Here is a 16,298-nt window from a genome sequence, read left to right on the forward strand (position 1 = left end):
ATGTAAGTATTATGTCCATGTATGTACGGTAATATAATGTGTACATTGAACATGTATAAAAATATTCCCTTTAACATTCTTAGTTCATGTACCTGACACTACATGTATATAATTCACGAGTAATAAAATAATTTTTTATAAAAATAATATCTTAAATCATTATTTAGGGTAAAAATTAACCTCACAATTACAAAACACTAACTTTTGTTGAATTCTTCATATATATAGTTGCCTTTAGATGTGGCAATTTTGCACAAATTAAAATACACATGTAAATTAAAGAATTTGCTCTAAATATAACAGTACACAAATAACAACAAAAGTAAGGCAACTTGTAAGCACGCTAAGCTAATATATTAATAAATATTGCACCAAGGCATAAATTAAATTTGCTTTTGCACAGGAATCTATCATTTGAAAGGAAATTCGTTTTGTACAGTCAGTAGGCCTTTCCTAGTATGGACCATTTGAAAGGAAATTCCGGTTAAACAGTCAATAGGCTTTTTTTGTAGGAATCATTTGAAAGGAAATTCTTGCTGTACAGTGAGTAGGCTCTTCCTAGTTGGAATCATCCATGGTTCTGGTTCCATTTCACTCTTTAATATATAATTTCCTTTTTCTCTCAGTTGTGGCAACTCTGCATGTATTCCCTGAACAACTTCTTTGTCAAGAATACAATATACTTTCAAACAGGTCAACTGTTTACAAGTATGTGCTAAATCTAGCAAAGCTACACCTAACTCGTATGTATTTGGTGTTTGGAGTATCAAGGCTTCCAGTGTGTCACAATAAAACCTGGAAACAGTTTTGATTTCGTCAATCAAAATTGTAAAAGTTTCCAATCTAAGTTGCTTCAGTGGTATTTCTGGTTTTAATACATCTGCTACTTTTACTTGAGGTACTGTATGGTCAAAATGCAATGATACTCTAAATTCTGGAATTTTTGCTACTAGTTTAGCCCAAGCATCTGAAGTTAGATCACTTTCATATTTCAATTCTCTTCTGCAGCCAATTGCAAGATATTGTATTGGACTCCTGTCATCTTCTGCTAAGGTTTCTAAGATTTCGTCTGATAGACTTGTATGATATACTCGTAAATCTTGCAACTTTTGACATCTTTTGACCAAACGCAATATGCAATCCGGTGTTACTTTGCAAACAAGAATTCTATTAAAAAGATTGAGAGATTCAATTTCTGGATGGTTTTTAGAAAGTTCATCAATCAAACTGTCATCAAAAGCAGCCTGTAATCCACTTAGGTTCACTTCTACAAGACTATGTTTAGGGGACAGTTCATCTGGGATATATCCAAAAAAGGTTTTCAAAGCTTCAACAAATTCTAATCCTGCATAGAAAAGTGGATTCTCTCCAGTAAAATAGATCCCAAATTTATTTAATTTACCCTGTCTGACTTTGCAAAGTAAATTAATGATTTCAACAGCACATTTTCTCTTTTCAGCATCTTTTTGATAAAGGTAAATTGACACATCACGGAAATGATGTCCATGTTGGACAACACAATCTGCAAAGTTTCTAAATTCTGCATTGTCTTTATTCAAATTAAACTCAAATGTCCGCCATAAATACTGTGAATGAAAACATTGCTGCCAAGATTTACATACCAAAGAAGCATGGTATCGTTCACTTAGACTGAGATAACCAAATACATTGACAATTATATGGTCAGGAATTTGTTGCCAAACATCAATTTCCATGGTTTACAATATATCTGTCAAGGATACCACATGTACCATTTATCCTGTAAAAAAATATGAAAACATTTTTCATTTGAATTAATATACTGTAATATACATAAAAGTGATCATTCAGATATTTTTCTAACCTAACCTTAGCTATTACATGTATGAATATACATTGTAGATCTATATAAAAAAAGATGTGGTATGATTGCCAATGAGACAACTCTCCACCAACACTCCACAATTGACCAAATCACACAGAAATTAACAACTATAGGTCTGACTGTACGGCCTTCAACAATTAGCAAAGCCCATACTGTATAGTCAGTAGTAGAAGGCCCCGAAAATAACAATGTAAAACATTTCAAAGAGAAAACTAACAGCCTAATTTATGTACAAAAAATGACAGAAAAACAAATATGTAACACATAACCATACGACCACCACTGATTTACAGGTTCCTGACTTGGGACTGGCACATACATACTGAATGTGGCGGGGTTAAATATGTTAGCGAGATCCCAACCCTCTCCTTTACAGTACAACATAAGAAGCTATAAAAAACTATAAAAATCAGTTGAAAAAGGCTTAACTAATCAGATGGATACAAATACGAAACAGGGTGGACACATTCCATTGGCGGTAGAATTTGAAGGGTCCTGAATAACAGAGGAATCTACCAGTAGATACATTTACAGTAAAGGAGGGGTGACATTAGGGGAATAGTTGGACCCCAGGTGAGGTGGTTCAAATCCTCAGAATTTGTTATCATCTTGCATTTACATGGAAATAATATTGAATCCTGAAGAATGATTATCAAAAAATTATATGAATTACTATTAAGTCAGAAAAGTTATCTCCACTATGTACTTTTGTATAATTTATCAGAGAAATACACATATGTCTCTCAATCTGGTATTATTATATAAATAGTAAAATAGTAAATAGAGAACATTTATGAATTATACATTGTATATATACCAAATAAAATATTATAAAGTTCCTGAAAACTTACTGCAATACAATTCCTACGTTAGTTGGAATGCATTAGCCGAAATATTTATGTTGCATCTCGTAAATGTCTTGAGGGCAGCAATAACCTCATTGATGACTGACAGCTGATAACTGGAAGTTCCCTTTTCCGGAAAACTGTTTGTCAACAAAGGTTCATATCAAAAAGATCTTCCGGGCTATATTAATCTGGCAAGTTAATTAACGACAATTAAATTTGCATATTGATGAACAGCTTGTCTTTTGCTTTATAAGTTTATGCATGTGTGAAATAAGGCTTTTTAAGAACAATTATGAAGTCCGCATCCGTTTCCGTCTTTTTTTTTTTCATTGTTTACATTTTGTATTTAGAATGGTTCCCTGTCTTGAGACTTGGACCAAGAAACAGTAGAAGGTTGACATGTGAAGCTCAGAAATGAGTGTAACACTAACTAGGGCTATAGTTCAGACGACAAAAAGTAATTCAGATCGTTTATAAAAGTAGAAACATACCTTAAGTATAAGTGCATATTGTTTGCAACATTCTTCATCTGCATTTGCATCCTATAATATATAAATCCTGCACAGAAATTTTGAAATCTTGAAATTTTTATTGATATAATCACGGACTTTCTATACTTAGTATAGGGTAGCTATAGAAAGTCCTGATATAATTTTGCTCTTTTAGGAGATACATGTAGTTAAACTTATAAAAAAGAAGATGTGGTATTACCAATGAGACAACTTGCCATAGGAGACAAAATAATGAAATACAGTCGCAAAAATAAACAGCTGTATGTCCCTGTACGACCTTCAACAATGAGCAAAGCCCCTACTGTGAATTCGTTTTGGAGTTTATATACACTTGCACATGAGGTGCATAGCGTTTCCAAATAACTTCCTACAGTTTGAAAACTAGGAAATTTTCTGGTTACATGATTGTACATACAGTCATGTCTGGTCATGCATACATACATGTTTAATCTATTGTAGTTTTATTTGTATTGGTTATTATCAAAAAAAGAAGATGTAGTATGATTGCCAATGAGATAACTCTTCACAAAAGACTATATGTTACAGAAATAAGTATAGGTCACCCATACCATTGCATACCATATACATTGTATACATGGTATACAATGTACATGTACAAAAATGTATGTGTTATTTCAAAGTATGATGTTGCAAAAATACATTCTGTAACAATCAGGATTTGAACATCTTAATATACAATAGAAACATCAAGAACTTGATCTAAAATGTATACAGATATAAGTGTCATTTAGCAAATTTGAATTTGTCAGAAACTTCTATTTAAGAGCAGAAAAATAAACTATGTTGAATTAGATAGGATAATTTGTTTTTATATTTTTCAAGAAAGTGAGGCCAGTACATCCCTAATTTTATAAGAGCAATTCTCTTATCGAATTTTCACCAATACTATCGTTTTATTTTCATGAAAAAGGAAAATTTAAGTTTTCCCCATACATGTATAAAACCATTGTAATTTCTTTAATTTCAATGTAGTTTAACCAAGGCCAGGATTTTTTATCCTTTTTTGGAAAGATTAGAATTTGTTCTAAATCTTTACTTAGGCACCAGCCTCCCTAACAACAGGACAGGTTAGATACTGTGACTAAATGTATTAACACTGAAATATAGTTCCCTATGGTTCACATGTATGTGCACATAATACACATATAAACTGAAAAAAACTGGGTATATTATTGGAGCAGTTCATTCAAGAATGTACGTCATTAAGGTGTGTTGATGTGCAGGCTTTTTGAAAAAAACCATTTTGATTAGGTAACTGGGTATTGTTTCAACTAGTATGATTGACAACTGTCATTATCACTAAACAATCAGAGACAAGGTGGACCTTTAATTACAATGCCCCACCTCCTAAACTGCCAATCAAATTGACCACATTACCTATCAACCTCAGTCTTGTTATTTAAATATGCTATAGCATAATTGTGCTTATTACAAAAAACATATTTATCTTATCTTACAGACCACTCAATATACATACAATTCTTAATACACAAGTATTTGACTTCATAATTGAATACACAAATGTGTATATTAAATGTTTTATATTTAAAAGGGTGATAGATTTATTTATCATGTTTATTGCCAATTACTTTTGATCTACATTACATAAAGTGATTCTGTAAATTATATCTGAAAGATAAATGATTAATGGATTAACAAGATCTTAAAAAAAAATGAAATATGAATATAAATATGAATAAATAAAAGGTATTCAAGTAAGGCCTATAATTTACTTGATTAAGGTAGCACAATACAAAGATTTATTACTTCCAATCAGTAACCTTTGAAATGCTGTAACTTTCTTATGAATGCATAGAAAATAATAAAAGAGGTATATATAGATAGATACAAGATTAACCTTTTAAATGAATGCAATATTTTTATTATGCAACTATTATGTAATCAATTATTATGTAATTAGTGGCAAAATCACTTGAATGAATTTAGCTCTATCATCTCTTTAACTATACAGAAAATTTGAACGAAATCTTAATCAACACATCATGGGCTTCAAAAGGGTGTCTCAGATTGTCTCTATGGTGTTCCATTCTCTCATAAATCTCTAATTAGTGTAAACATCCTAACCACATAAAAGAAGATACTGTTTGATTAGGTGTAAAATTTGTTCTATACATACTATTTGAAATCTGAGACACCCTTTTGTAGATAATGACCATAGGAACAACATATATTAAAAAATAAACTCTCTAGGGATACCTATGCAGAAGCTAATTTCATTTGAAAGTGGAAATTTGGTGAAAGATATTTAAGACACAGCTAACATTATAATTGGTTACATAATTGTTGCATACATTTTTAATACTAACATTGCATTAATTTGACAGTCTGCACGGTTAGCCACTAGTCCGATGCCCCAGACTAGTTAAATTTCATTCGGGATAGTAAGTATTTTCAAAACTTTGTTTGGACCAATAAAAAAAATGTCAGAATATTGGTCTTCGGACTAGAAGTTGAAAAAGTTTTTGGTGCAGACTGATTTGAAAGAGTAATCTGTTAGCTATCCAAAACTACCACTTTTATAAATTTTCAAGCATTATTAAGAAAGTTACAGCATTTTAAAACTTGGGACTTGGAGTTATAAAATTTTTGTATTGTGCTACCTTAATTTACAATAATCATCTGTAATTAATCAACAATTAAATAAGTACACTTTTTTTTTTTTTATCAGAAATTGGCTTGAAACAGTTTAAAAATTAAAAAACTTTAATTACAACAAACCATTGTTTATAAGTTTATTTCCCATCAATAATTATGTCTATTTTAGTCATTTGAATTTTTATTAGAAGTGAATATATATTTTTGCAATCAAGAAAGAATCAACATTTCAATAAGATAAGTTTTTGGGGAAGACGGCTTCAAGCCGTCAATCCCCAATGGGGTTGACCAGAGTGACATTCCCTCACATCATTCATTTTGTTTTTATAGCGTGGAAAACCCCCCAACAAATCTTACTGAGAATGATGAGATGGGGAGACACAAATGAATAAATTGACTTTAAACACTTTTTTACACATTTCCCTTCTGTTTCTCTCGAAATTATCGTATATTGAGCTCTCCTTTACACTATTTACGTTTCTTTTACAATCCGGAAAAATCAGTATGACGAGATTTATAGTGACGTCATTGTTGGAATGCCACACTACGCATAAGCAGGGATATTATTTAAATCATTCTCAAAGATTGTGCACTTATTAAAAAATAGTATTTGTTAAATTTAAACATAATGATGTTTGCTGTAGATGATTCAAACATCAACATGCAAAACTTTAATTTGTAGGTCAACAACTTTCAAAGTAAACAGGAAGTCCGAGGGGCTACATGAGATGGGGGGAGAGAAACGATCTTTTCCATTTTTTTCCTGTAAATCTCTGTTTTGAGAATCTTCCTCCAATTCAGGAGCACCTCAATTTATGAGCTAATTATCCACTAAAATAAATACTTAAAATGTGACATTTAGTATATGATAAGTAGTCTTCCATTAAAACTAAATTTTGTGTACCAACATAATCATTGTAATAGTTACAAAAAAAATTACAAATGTTGCATTTTGTAGTTTAAACCTCTTTATTCATGAAATTTTACAAATATTTCAAAATGTAGGATTTGGAAACAAGCTTCACACAGTTTACATCAATCATATTGTTATTTTTATTAGTACCTGTATCCCTGTGATGAGATATGTAACTGGGAACTTTATCAATGGAAATTTAAAACTGAATAGATTTTTCAGTCCTAACTTTCTTAAGAAAAAAATTTAAAATCTTAAGAGTACTGTCACAAAAAATGGAAAATGGCCCTAGCCTGCAGTTCAGTCGTACACTATTAAGATTTCAAAAATAATTATAGTTGTTGTTAAATGACAGAATTCAACTAGTTGGATTTTAGATAATTAACTATCAACTTTAATTGTATGTTTAGATTTAGAAGATGCAGATCTCTTCCATTGGTCTAAATTGAATCCTAAACTAAAGAAACGAAATTACATTAAACAATTGATTCCAATAGTGTCAACCTTCCACATGTTCTAGCTGTTCTTTTTTTTTCATTCTTTATATGAAGACTATCAAAAGATAACCCCCCCCCCCCCCGCCCCCCCCCCCCCCCCCCCCCTCCAAAAAAAAAAAATGAAATAGAAACAAGGGCCGTCTTTCCCCTCAGAGCTATTCAGCTCTTTGATTTAATTGGTTTACGTTGAAAAAGTACATTTTCAATGCCCTGTGTTTAAAAAATACTTTAAAAATTGATCAAAAGACACTCTAAAACTTTTAATCTTCAATGCCATATACATGTAACCTCTGTTTCAACTTACAAAATGCCCCAAAACAACATTTTTCAATTTTTTGTTGTTGACACTTTTAAAGTTGTAAGCTGTTGGTCCAGATTTATCATGTTTATGTCTTACAACATTTTACAAGGATAGTTTTTACTAGAAGAATTTTTGCATTTTTTTGTTTTTTTTTAAACACGTTCAGAACGGGCAACATAATTTCGATAAGATATAAACTGCAGTTTAAATAAAATTGTGCAAATTAAGAGACCCATATTATTTAATTTGAGCTCATTTTATCCTCATACTGGAAAAGCAAGTTTCCTTCTAAAGACCTGCTGTAAATGCAATTTTCAGCAATAGTGCTTTTTATACGACCGCAAAATTTGAAAAATTTTTCGTCGTATATTGCTATCACGTTGGCGTCGTCGGCGTCGTCGTCGTCGTCGTCCGAATACTTTTAGTTTTCGCACTCTAACTTTAGTAAAAGTGAATAGAAATCTATGAAATTTTAACACAAGGTTTATGACCACAAAAGGAAGGTTGGGATTGATTTTGGGAGTTTTAGTCCCAACATTTTAGGAATTAGGGGCCAAAAAGGGCCCAAATAAGCATTTTCTTGGTTTTCGCACTATAACTTTAGTTTAAGTAAATAGAAATCTATGAAATTTTGACATAAGGTTTATGACCACAAAAGAAAGGTTGGGATTGATTTTGGGAGTTTTGGTTCCAACAGTTTAGGAATTAGGGGCCAAAAAAGGGCCCAAATAAGCATTATTCTTGGTTTTCGCACAATAACTTTAGTTTCAGTAAATAGAAATCAATGAAATTTAAACACAATGTTTATGACCACAAAAGGAAGGTTGGTATTGATTTTGGGAGTTTAGGTCCCAACAGTTTAGGAATTAGGGGCCAAAAAGGGACCCAAATAAGCATTTTTTTTGGTTTTCGCACCATAACTTTAGTATAAGTAAATAGAAATCTATGAAATTTAAACACAAGGTTTATGACCATAAAAGGAAGGTTTGGTTTGGTTTTGGGAGTTTTGGTCCCAACAGTTTAGGAATAAAGGGCCCAAAGGGTCCAGATTTAAACTTTGTTTGATTTTATCAAAAATTGAATAATTGGGGTTCTTTGATATGCCGAATCTAACTGTGTATGTAGATTCTTAATTTTTGGTCCCGTTTTCAAATTGGTCTACGTTAAGGTCCAAAGGGTCCAAAATTAAACTTAGTTTGATTTTAACAAAAATTGAATCCTTGGGGTTCTTTGATATGCTGAATCTAAAAATGTACTTAGATTTTTTATTATTGGCCCAGTTTTCAAGTTGGTCCAAATCGGGGTCCAAAATTAAACTTTGTTTGATTTCATCAAAAATTGAATAATTGGGGTTCTTTGATATGCCAAATCTAACTGTGTATGTAGATTCTTAATTTTTGGTCCCGTTTTCAAATTGGTTTACATTAACGTCCAAAGGGTCCAAAATTAAACTAAGTTTGATTTTAACAAAAATTAAATTTTTGGGCTTATTTGATATGCTTTATCTAAATATGTACTTTGATTTTTGATTATGGGCCCAGTTTTCAAGTTGGTCCAAATCAGGATTCCATATCAAGTATTGTGCAATAGCAAGAAATTTTCAATTGCACAGTATTGCACAATAGCAAGAAATATCTAATTGCACAATATTGTGCAATAGCAATTAATTTTCAATTGGAGTTATCTTTCTTTGTATAGAATAGTAGTTGATAATATATGTTGGAAATTTACCAGACATGACTATGATGTCATTTTCTATTTTTATTTGCCAATAACTTTATGTAAATAACTTCATTGGAAATTTGCCAATATAAAATGTTGCTGATGAAGCTTTTTTTCCTTATCTTATCTAAAATGTTTTTAGATAATGTATGTTGGACATTTGCCAGACATGACTATGATGTCATTTTCTATTTTTATTTGCCAATAACTTTATGTAAATAACTTCATTGGAAATTTGCCAATATAAAATGTTGCTGATGAAGTTTTTTTTATTGTTTTATACAATAAACAATGTATATTCACTTTTACTACCAACCAATCTTTACCATTCAGTGGTAACAAGCACTTTATTTTACATTTTAATATCTTATGATGTATTTAAAAGAGTAGTTATTGTTGCAAACTCCATTAGAAATTTGAATTGATATCAGTTTTGGAAAAAGGGAAACGGGGATGTGAAAAAAAAGGGGGGGGGTTTAAATTTTTCTCATTTCAGATTTCATAAATAAAAAGAAAATTTCTTCAAACATTTTTTTGAGAGGATTAATATTCAACAGCATAGTGAATTGCTCAAAGGCAAAAAAAAAACTTTTAAGTTCATTAGACCACATTCATTCTGTGTCAGAAACCTATGCTGTGTCAACTATTTAATTTTAGATTTAAAAAGTTTGAAGAAATCTTTAATTGATTTGTAAAATCTTGACATTTGTTTTGTGTAAAAAAAAAACATATAATGTCAAAAATTTGATCACAATCCAAATTCAGAGCTGTATCACGCTTGAATGTTTTGTCCATACTTGCCCCAACTGTTCAGGGTTCGACCTCTGCGGTCGTATAAAGCTGCGCCCTGCGGAGCACCTGGTTAAATGTTCATTTTTCCCCACCATACCTTAATATGAAATAATTCAAACAACTGTTCTAATCTTTCCATGAGTGATTTCCATCACTTTGATTATTCCCCACAACCCTAACAAAAACATTATCTCTTTTTTCATAAAAAGAAATGCATTAAACATTAACGGAATTGATAACACTTTCTGATGTGAAAACTAAAACTTTCAATTTATGTATCTAAAAATAAACAAATCAATCATAATTGACCTTGAAAAGTCGTTTGGGCAAATAATTTTGCTTAACAAAACCTGTGTTTAAACCCAGTACACAGTCATGAAGTTTGTTTCCCTTATTTGTCATTATTCTCTAAGATGCATCATCTCATAGAAAAATGGAAAATGAACTTGTCCAACCGTGGAAGAAGTCAAGTTGAAGAAATTAATTTAAACAAATCCTTTGAAATTTTCTTCAGACTTGTGTTATTGATAATAAAAACAATTCATCCTTTGGATATAAAAATAATGGGAATGCTTGACAACTGATGAACCAGATATCCTTGTTTTTCCAGTGGACGAGTCTATTGTGTTTTTGACATGTGTGTTGAAACTTATTTTCATACAATGTTTTTGCATTTTTTTTCTTTATCAGTTTCGTGTTTGAAGATCATTAATTATTAATTGATTATGGGCTACATTTGTGAAATTACTATTTAATTTTGTCTTTGTCCGTGGACACAAATCCTCCTTGTTCACGGAAAATTATTAAAGGATGTCATGGGATGTTTATGACAGCTGCAGTTATAACATTTCATCGAACTAATATTTAAGAAATGATGAATAAAACAGCATACCAAACATATTGTTAAAAAGGTGAAATATATTTTTTGACATATTTTTCCGTCTTGAGAGATATTTTTTATTTCCTTTTTTCCCCGACCTACTTTTTCATTGGGAAAATCTGTAAAACCAACAAATTAAAAAACCCTGGCCCAACAAACAAAAAACCAAGGTCTGTATCCCCCAGAAGTTTTTCAAGTGAAAGAAAATTATATTGTCGAACATTCAGACATCCAAGCTATCTTATGCACCTTGTTCTTTTTTACAGAATTTTTCCTTGACTTTTGGAATTATATTTAAAATGGTGTTGTGTATTTTCAGTTCCTTTTCTTCAACTTAGTCGACAGATCCATGTATCATCAAGAAAAGAAAAGGGTAGTGCTAAGTGGAGAATCAGGTATGCTATTGACATTTAAAATCAGATCTGAGATGTTTTGTTACTTTGCTGATCTGAACAGTTTATATTTGACTTCGTTTCAATATAATAGATCCAGCAATTAATTTTTATTTTCTTCTACAAAAATGTATAAAAGGAATAAATATTTTCCTCATTTACCATTAACATTATGAACATTCAGGGATGGTAACTATAGGTCAAAAGAGGTTGATCTTAAAATAGGTGGAGAGGGGGTAATGTGGTGAATCTGTGTTCTGCTGAAGCATGCAAGCTCATTGTTTACAACCATTTAAAGACCTTTATGTTCTTATATCCCCTTCATTAGGACTCATAGTCAAACATACCAAATAAAGTTTGAATTTTGAATTGTTTTTCTAAAGAGCAGATAGAAAAATTGGAAGACTTTGTAATCACATTCCCAAAAATGTATTCTTTTTCATTGAACACATAATATTTTTTCTGTTATCAGTCAGGGTCAGGCCAGATCAGGAAATGAATATGGATTATTGACAGAAATGCCTGATTACTCTTTCTTGGGTAAGTAATTCAATATTCAAGTTTGGATTTACCTCCCTTTCTACTTGTAAATTATGTATAAAGAAATGTCAGGTTTTGGACTATTTGCAATAAAAAGGTGTGTGTCAATTGGCAACAACATAGTGTATTGCACAAAGCAAAAAGGGGGTAAACATTTTTTTAGGGGTGGGTTGGGGGTGGTGATCAATTTGCAAAAGCGTAGTGTATTGCACCAAAGTTAACCTTTTTTTTTTGAGGGGGGGGGGGGGGGGGGGATGGGTGAGTCACTTCGCATCAGCATAGTGTGTTGCACAAAAGCAAAAAAATGTTTAAATTCAAATCATATTACCAATTCTAAGTTCTTTAGCTTCAGTTATTCTGTGTCAGAAACCTATAATGTGTCAAATATTTAATTACTATCCAAATTCAGGGTTGGATCTCTGTGGTCGTATCCAGTTGCGCTCAGCGAATCAATTTACTGATTAATCAATATGACAGCAATATTAAAATCTTAAATATTAAAATCTGTTGTTTTATTGTAGACGGTAGACCAACACCTCTGTCTTTGAGACAACAGAAGAGGAGACAGGAGAAGATAGAAGTAGCGGTATGTTCAAAATTAGCTTAATAGAATTAAAATTGAATTTAGTTCAGAAAGATATAATTTTAGTCTTACAGTCATAGGAATTACAATCAGGCAGGGTAAACTTTTGTATAAAGCTTTATATTTAAAAGGGGATAAGACCTGTATGCTTCATGCCTTGAGATAGATGCCTTATGTTACTAAGTTTCTGTCTGTCATATGTCTATTGTCCTAGACCTCATTTTCATGGTTCAGTGACTGCTTATATGGGTTCCTTCCAAGGTCTACATGACCATTAGACATGATGTCGTGGGTCAGTGATCAAGGTTGAAGCAGTGATATTGTTTGCCTTATTAGTGGAAAATAAAGGCTTTTTGCCCTGGAGAAGAATCCCAATTTGAAAAAAAATGGCTTCAAATTATTCCCAAAAAGACAACTTTTTTCCCAAACAGTGCAGTCTCAGTAGTAATTGTGCATGAATACAAACTGAAAAACACTCATTTAAACAATTTTCTTGTCTAAAATGACTATATGTGCACATTTGAGGGTCTATTTATGTATTATCACTGATAAAATGGGGTCTTATTTTAAAGCAGGGATTGACTCTTGAAAATGCGTCTGTAAATTGAAGTTTCAGTCATATTCATGGTTTATTTTAAATATCCCAATTTGATGAAAATGACGCATATTTTCCCAATAAAAAAGGGAAGAGGTTGTTTTGATAAAAGCCAACAATATCACTGTGAAGTTACATGATGATATCATTTTTCTGTTACTATAGGCAGTAAGAGAACTATATTTGGTGTATGGAATGATTGTAAGGTGTTCATGTCAGCCTGTCAGGTTCAATCTAATTATCGTGACCTGATTTATGATGTTTCCTTGGTCAATGATAAGTTTTATGGTTTTTTCTATTTCATGGTTCTATAAGTAATTTTAAAACTAGGTCAACTATATGTTGGTTCAAGGAATGGTCATAATGTTTACATGTCAGTCTCATGTATTATCAGACCTTGACCTAATTAATGTTCATTTGTCAATTTTTAACCGGATTTTTGTGACAAAAATGTGGGGATGTGCGGGGGTCGGCGGGCGGCAACCAAATGTTCTCGGTGCATTTACTCATCAATCGTTCAACTAAAGCTTTTAAAGTTTTAATATGTTGTTATTGAAAAGAAAGGTCAAGTTCAATAATGACGATTTTGACTTTTACCGTTCAGGAGTTATGGTTTTTGAAAGATTGAAAAAATGGCGTGACCAGTCGTGTCCATGCATTTACTCGTGAACTGTTCTACCACAGCTGTTAAAATTTTAATATGTTGTTACTGACAACAAAATGAAGGTCAAGTTCAATAATGATGATTTTGACTTTTACCATTCAGGAGTTATGGTTTTTGAAAGATCGAAAAATGGTGTTACCATTCATTATGTTGCATTTACTCATGAACCATTCAACCTAAGATTTTCAAATTTTAATATGTTGATACTGATGACAAAATGGAGGTCAAATTTGATATTGACAAATTTTCACTTTCATCGTTCATCAGTTATGGTTCTTGTGATATAGCCAGGACACAAAGAAATGTTAATAAATCTGGTTTGCTGTCGTTGTGACAGCCTCTTGTTACATATTCCTTTAATCTATACACTAAAGGGCAACTTAATTTGGTGTATGGAATGATGATAAGGTGAACATGTCTATCTGAAATTCTGAACTTGCATCCGTGTACTATGGACACATTCTTGTTTTCATTCAAACTTATAAGGAACCTAGGAAAACACTAGGGAATCTATTTTGTGGAAGCAACTTCAATGTATACTGTTCATTTTCATGTCATTCTTTACATCAAACCAAAAATATATATATAATTTCAAAGTTCCTTGTAGGGCAATTTTCAAGTTGTTGCTGTCTACATTATAAAAATCACTTATGTACATATCAAATGAATGTACATTTCATTATGTAAAATATATCCCATTATAATTCAAGTGCTAATCATGCTAATTGTTTCTTCTCTTTTTTCATCCAGAAAGATATTATGAAGAAATTAGGACAAATAGATTTTGCAAAAGAGAGATTTGAACTGCAGGAAAAATCTAGACAACAACAGAGACAGTCTTTACTCGACAATAAATTAAAGGCTAAAAGTTGATTGTAATCTGTATAGTTAGTTTGTCTATAATTATATATTAAATTTTGTACGCCAGAGCATGTTGTATTTTTTAGTAAATTTTTACTGCAAAAATTATTAGAAATATGTTTTTTGTCCTTTGATAGAGTTGTCGTCTCTTTGACACATTCCCCACTTCCATTCCCAATTTTATTAATGAACATCTGGCATCAGTCAATCTATCTGTAGAAGGTTTATATGCATGAATCAAAATAGAAGAGTAAGCATGAAAAGGACAGCATCTCAACAACACATATAGATAAGACATCCCAATGTCAAAATAATATCCTCATAGACAAAGAGTTTACAGTATGCTGTAGCCAAAAGCACATGGGATAATAAAGTACATACAGATTAATTGAGCACTACTTCCTATGTGCAACATCAAAAATTTTTGGTAGTTCGAAGAATGTTTAAGGTTTTTCTGGTCATATTTTTTGCATTCCAGAATTAAAAGTATGAAAAAAGTGCCCAAATAGTTATAAATAACATACTAGCCAGCTAGATAATAACAATAGCATGTTTTTTACACCATTTAGTGGGAAGAACACAAATCTAGGGTGGTACCATAAGGAGGCTTAATTGCCTAAAGAATAAACTAAACAAATATGTAACACATAAACAAACGACAACCACTGAATTATAGACTTGGGACAGATACATATGTACAGAATGTGACGGGGTTTAATATGTAAGGTGGCTATAAACAGTTTCGTATAAAAAAAACTAGGGGTTATTCCCCGACTAAAAATAACCATGGAGGGAAACCTGTTTACTTACTTAATTGGTGAAAAAGTATCATGTTTTGTAATTGTATGTAAAAATTAGTTAATTAGCTTTCAATTAAAACAGGTTGAATGATTGAAATAATTTTAAAAATTATATTAAATATACATGATTTGAGGGGAGACAATACTGAAAACATCCTGTTTTTTTGGCAGTTAAAATTAAAAACTTATTTGCAGCCACTGTAGCTCTTTTCGGAGCAGGAGACCATACCCTGAAACAAGATTTTTTTGAAAGGCCAGGTAAAAACCTATAAATTTCATACAGTTTTGATTATGTAAAATGTGCATGGATCATGTCTTCATGGGTGTGCACATGGCCTGGTTTCAGGTTTTTAATTTTCAAATGAGGCCTTTTTTTTCCCCATGTTCTTTGGATGGAAATTTTTTAATATATTAAAAGTACACATTATTTTTATTTCATTATAAACTAGAGAACATTCTGATTCCAGTGATATCTAGTTTTATACAAGTATCTTTTTTAATCAGTCCACCACTAAGGGTCCCTCAAAATATGACGTCCTAGAAAAACTGTTGATTACACCCTTAGAGGAAAATGTAAGGTTGCATTGCATTGTTGGTAATTAAATTTTAATTGGAACTGGGTGGTCTTGTGGTCATAGCTTCACTTGCTTGCATAGAGAAGTTTTTGGTTCAAACCCTGGCCAGGTAATCCAAATATTTCTGTTTCTCTCTCACAACACTGCAGATAAAGAAGATAAAGACTGGTTATATTAGATCATATTCAGAACCAGATGCTCCGCAGGGCGTAGCTTTATACGACCGCAGAGGTTGAACCCTGAACGGTTAGGGCAAGTATGGACACAACATTCAAGCTGGATTCAGCTCTAAATTTGGATTGTGATTAAATAGTTGACACAG

At 31.7% G+C, this 16,298-nt stretch overlaps 2 protein-coding genes across 2 annotated transcripts; one reads left to right on the top strand and one right to left on the bottom strand.

Annotated features, from left to right (window-relative positions):
* Positions 1-382: 382 nt before the first annotated feature.
* LOC143079746 (F-box/LRR-repeat protein 8-like) lies at positions 383-2,837 on the bottom strand. Its single transcript, XM_076255306.1, has 2 exons — positions 2,716-2,837; positions 383-1,759 (listed from the first exon to the last, which is right to left on the bottom strand). The coding sequence occupies exon 2, from the start codon at positions 1,713-1,715 to the stop codon at positions 516-518; it is 1,200 nt and encodes a 399-aa protein (XP_076111421.1). The 5' UTR covers positions 1,716-1,759; positions 2,716-2,837; the 3' UTR covers positions 383-515.
* Positions 2,838-3,037: 200 nt separating this feature from the next.
* Positions 3,038-14,669, top strand: LOC143079747 (large ribosomal subunit protein mL52-like). Its single transcript, XM_076255307.1, has 5 exons — positions 3,038-3,169; positions 11,286-11,361; positions 11,831-11,898; positions 12,420-12,484; positions 14,491-14,669. The coding sequence occupies exons 1-5, from the start codon at positions 3,127-3,129 to the stop codon at positions 14,611-14,613; spliced, it is 375 nt and encodes a 124-aa protein (XP_076111422.1). The 5' UTR covers positions 3,038-3,126; the 3' UTR covers positions 14,614-14,669.
* Positions 14,670-16,298: the final 1,629 nt, after the last annotated feature.

The sequence above is a fragment of the Mytilus galloprovincialis genome, chromosome 6 (assembly GCF_965363235.1).
Source record: "Mytilus galloprovincialis chromosome 6, xbMytGall1.hap1.1, whole genome shotgun sequence".
Classification (NCBI taxonomy): Eukaryota; Metazoa; Mollusca; class Bivalvia; order Mytilida; family Mytilidae; genus Mytilus; species Mytilus galloprovincialis.

Coding starts and splice junctions, on each gene's coding strand:
- LOC143079746 (XM_076255306.1), bottom strand. CDS start 1,715: ATGGAAATTGATGTTTGGCAACAAATTCCTGACCATATAATTGTCAAT.
- LOC143079747 (XM_076255307.1), top strand. CDS start 3,127: ATGAGTGTAACACTAACTAGGGCTATAGTTCAGACGACAAAAA. Junction 11,362..11,830: donor AGTGCTAAGTGGAGAATCAG/GTATGCTATTGA, acceptor TTCTGTTATCAG/TCAGGGTCAGGCCAGATCAG. Junction 12,485..14,490: donor AGGAGAAGATAGAAGTAGCG/GTATGTTCAAAA, acceptor TTTTTCATCCAG/AAAGATATTATGAAGAAATT.